This window comes from Dipodomys ordii, unplaced genomic scaffold, assembly GCF_000151885.1.
Source record: "Dipodomys ordii isolate 6190 unplaced genomic scaffold, Dord_2.0 Scaffold1000001538, whole genome shotgun sequence".
Lineage (NCBI taxonomy): Eukaryota > Metazoa > Chordata > Mammalia > Rodentia > Heteromyidae > Dipodomys > Dipodomys ordii.
Window position 1 is genome coordinate 1,498 of NW_012285155.1, and position 1,561 is coordinate 3,058.

At 38.2% G+C, this 1,561-nt stretch overlaps 1 protein-coding gene across 1 annotated transcript; it reads right to left on the minus strand.

Annotated features, from left to right (window-relative positions):
• Positions 1-681: 681 nt before the first annotated feature.
• Positions 682-1,470, minus strand: LOC106002799 (heterogeneous nuclear ribonucleoproteins C1/C2; the record flags this gene model as incomplete). Its single annotated transcript, XM_013037583.1, has 2 exons — positions 1,286-1,470; positions 682-795 (listed from the first exon to the last, which is right to left on the minus strand). Coding segments are annotated over exons 1-2 (274 nt in total), but the record flags the coding sequence as incomplete, so codon positions are not given.
• Between the last annotated feature and the right edge of the window lie 91 nt (positions 1,471-1,561).

Genomic DNA, 1,561 nt, shown 5'->3' on the forward strand with positions numbered 1-1,561 from the left:
TCATTACAATATAATCTAGCAGGAGGCAGATGGCTTACATCTGTAATCCTAGCTACTCAAAAGTCGAAAATCCATCCATGCGATCTTGACCAGGTCAATTAGAAAAGTCTGTTAAAATTGAGCCTCCAAGTGATTAGTAAAAACAGGACTGAAAGTGATTCAAATAGTCAAGTGCCAGTCAACTAAACAGAAAACGCTGAGTTCAACCCTCAGGACTTGTGGGGAGTGGGAGGTAAGGGGAGAGGCAGTGCTATATTCCATCTTGATAGTGTTCAGAGGATGGAGAACTAGTAGGAAGTGTCTCAATGACTGTTGTCAGTCAAGCCCTTGCTTAGAACTCTGTGTATGAAAAGTTGTAATTTTTCTTCAATGGTCAGACTCCAATTACATAAAAAGAATAACTTTTTATGTAGGTAGGTATAAATTTATGCTTTGCTCTACAGTGTGAAATCAGAACAAGACACTCACTTACACACACACACACACACTCCTCTCCCCTCCCCCCCCCTCTCACTTTCCTATCTGGGATGACTTCAAACTGCAATCCTCAGATCACAGACTTGGTTCTCAGTAGTGAGGATTATAGGCAAGAGTCAGCAGTGCCCAGCTCCAAGTTTCATACACATCCACCACCTTTCAGCACTAACCCAATTTTATACCTACTAAGCACAAAGATTTTACCTGCTTGTTTGCTCTGCTCCTTTTCAATTTTTTCCAGGCTGTCCAGCAAAGAATCCACTTTTTGTTTAATCTGGGTCAGTTCCTTCTTAATGGCTTGAAGATCATCGCCTTTCACTTTATTATAAAGAAATTTTACATTAGAATCATGAGTACGAGTATATACCTGCTACAAAATATATTCCCAGTACAACCTCAAAGGAGTAACACCGGCCTTTGATCTGCTACATGACAACTAAAATTTGAATCTCCTTTGAGTAGTTGCATTGTAACTTAAGAGATTACAGAAGATTTCAATTCTATATTTAAATGCCTTGTTTCACAAACACATTTTCTTTACATTGGCAAAATCTATACAGTAAGCAGGAAATAATTCCTCATGTGAAGTAAATCCCATTTAAATTTTGTTCTTATACTACACAAGGAAATATATAATATAAAAATAAGCCCAAGGCCTGCATGTCTGATGACAAATTTTCAAATTCTTAGTATTTAGGGAAAAAATGAGGACCTTTATCAGACACGAGAAAAAAAATTGAACATTGAACCTCTATTAACTACCCTAGGTCAAGAAACAGCAGAAGCACAAAGTAGAAATAAAACATACACTTTCCAGACTTGGAAGAAGATCCTCGCTGTCCACTCTTAGAATTGAAGCCACTTTTGCCCCTGCGTGAGGTGTTTCCTGATACACGCTGACGTTTAGAGGGCACCACAGCCCGAGCAATAGGAGGCGGTGGCGGCACACGTGCTGGATAGCTGTACATCCTATTTTGTGTAAAAAAATTGTAACTTCAAAATTAAAAGTAACAAAAGATGTAAGTACACTTACAAGATAGATTAAGTACAAAAAATGCTTACTGCAGAACTGAAAAAAGAAACC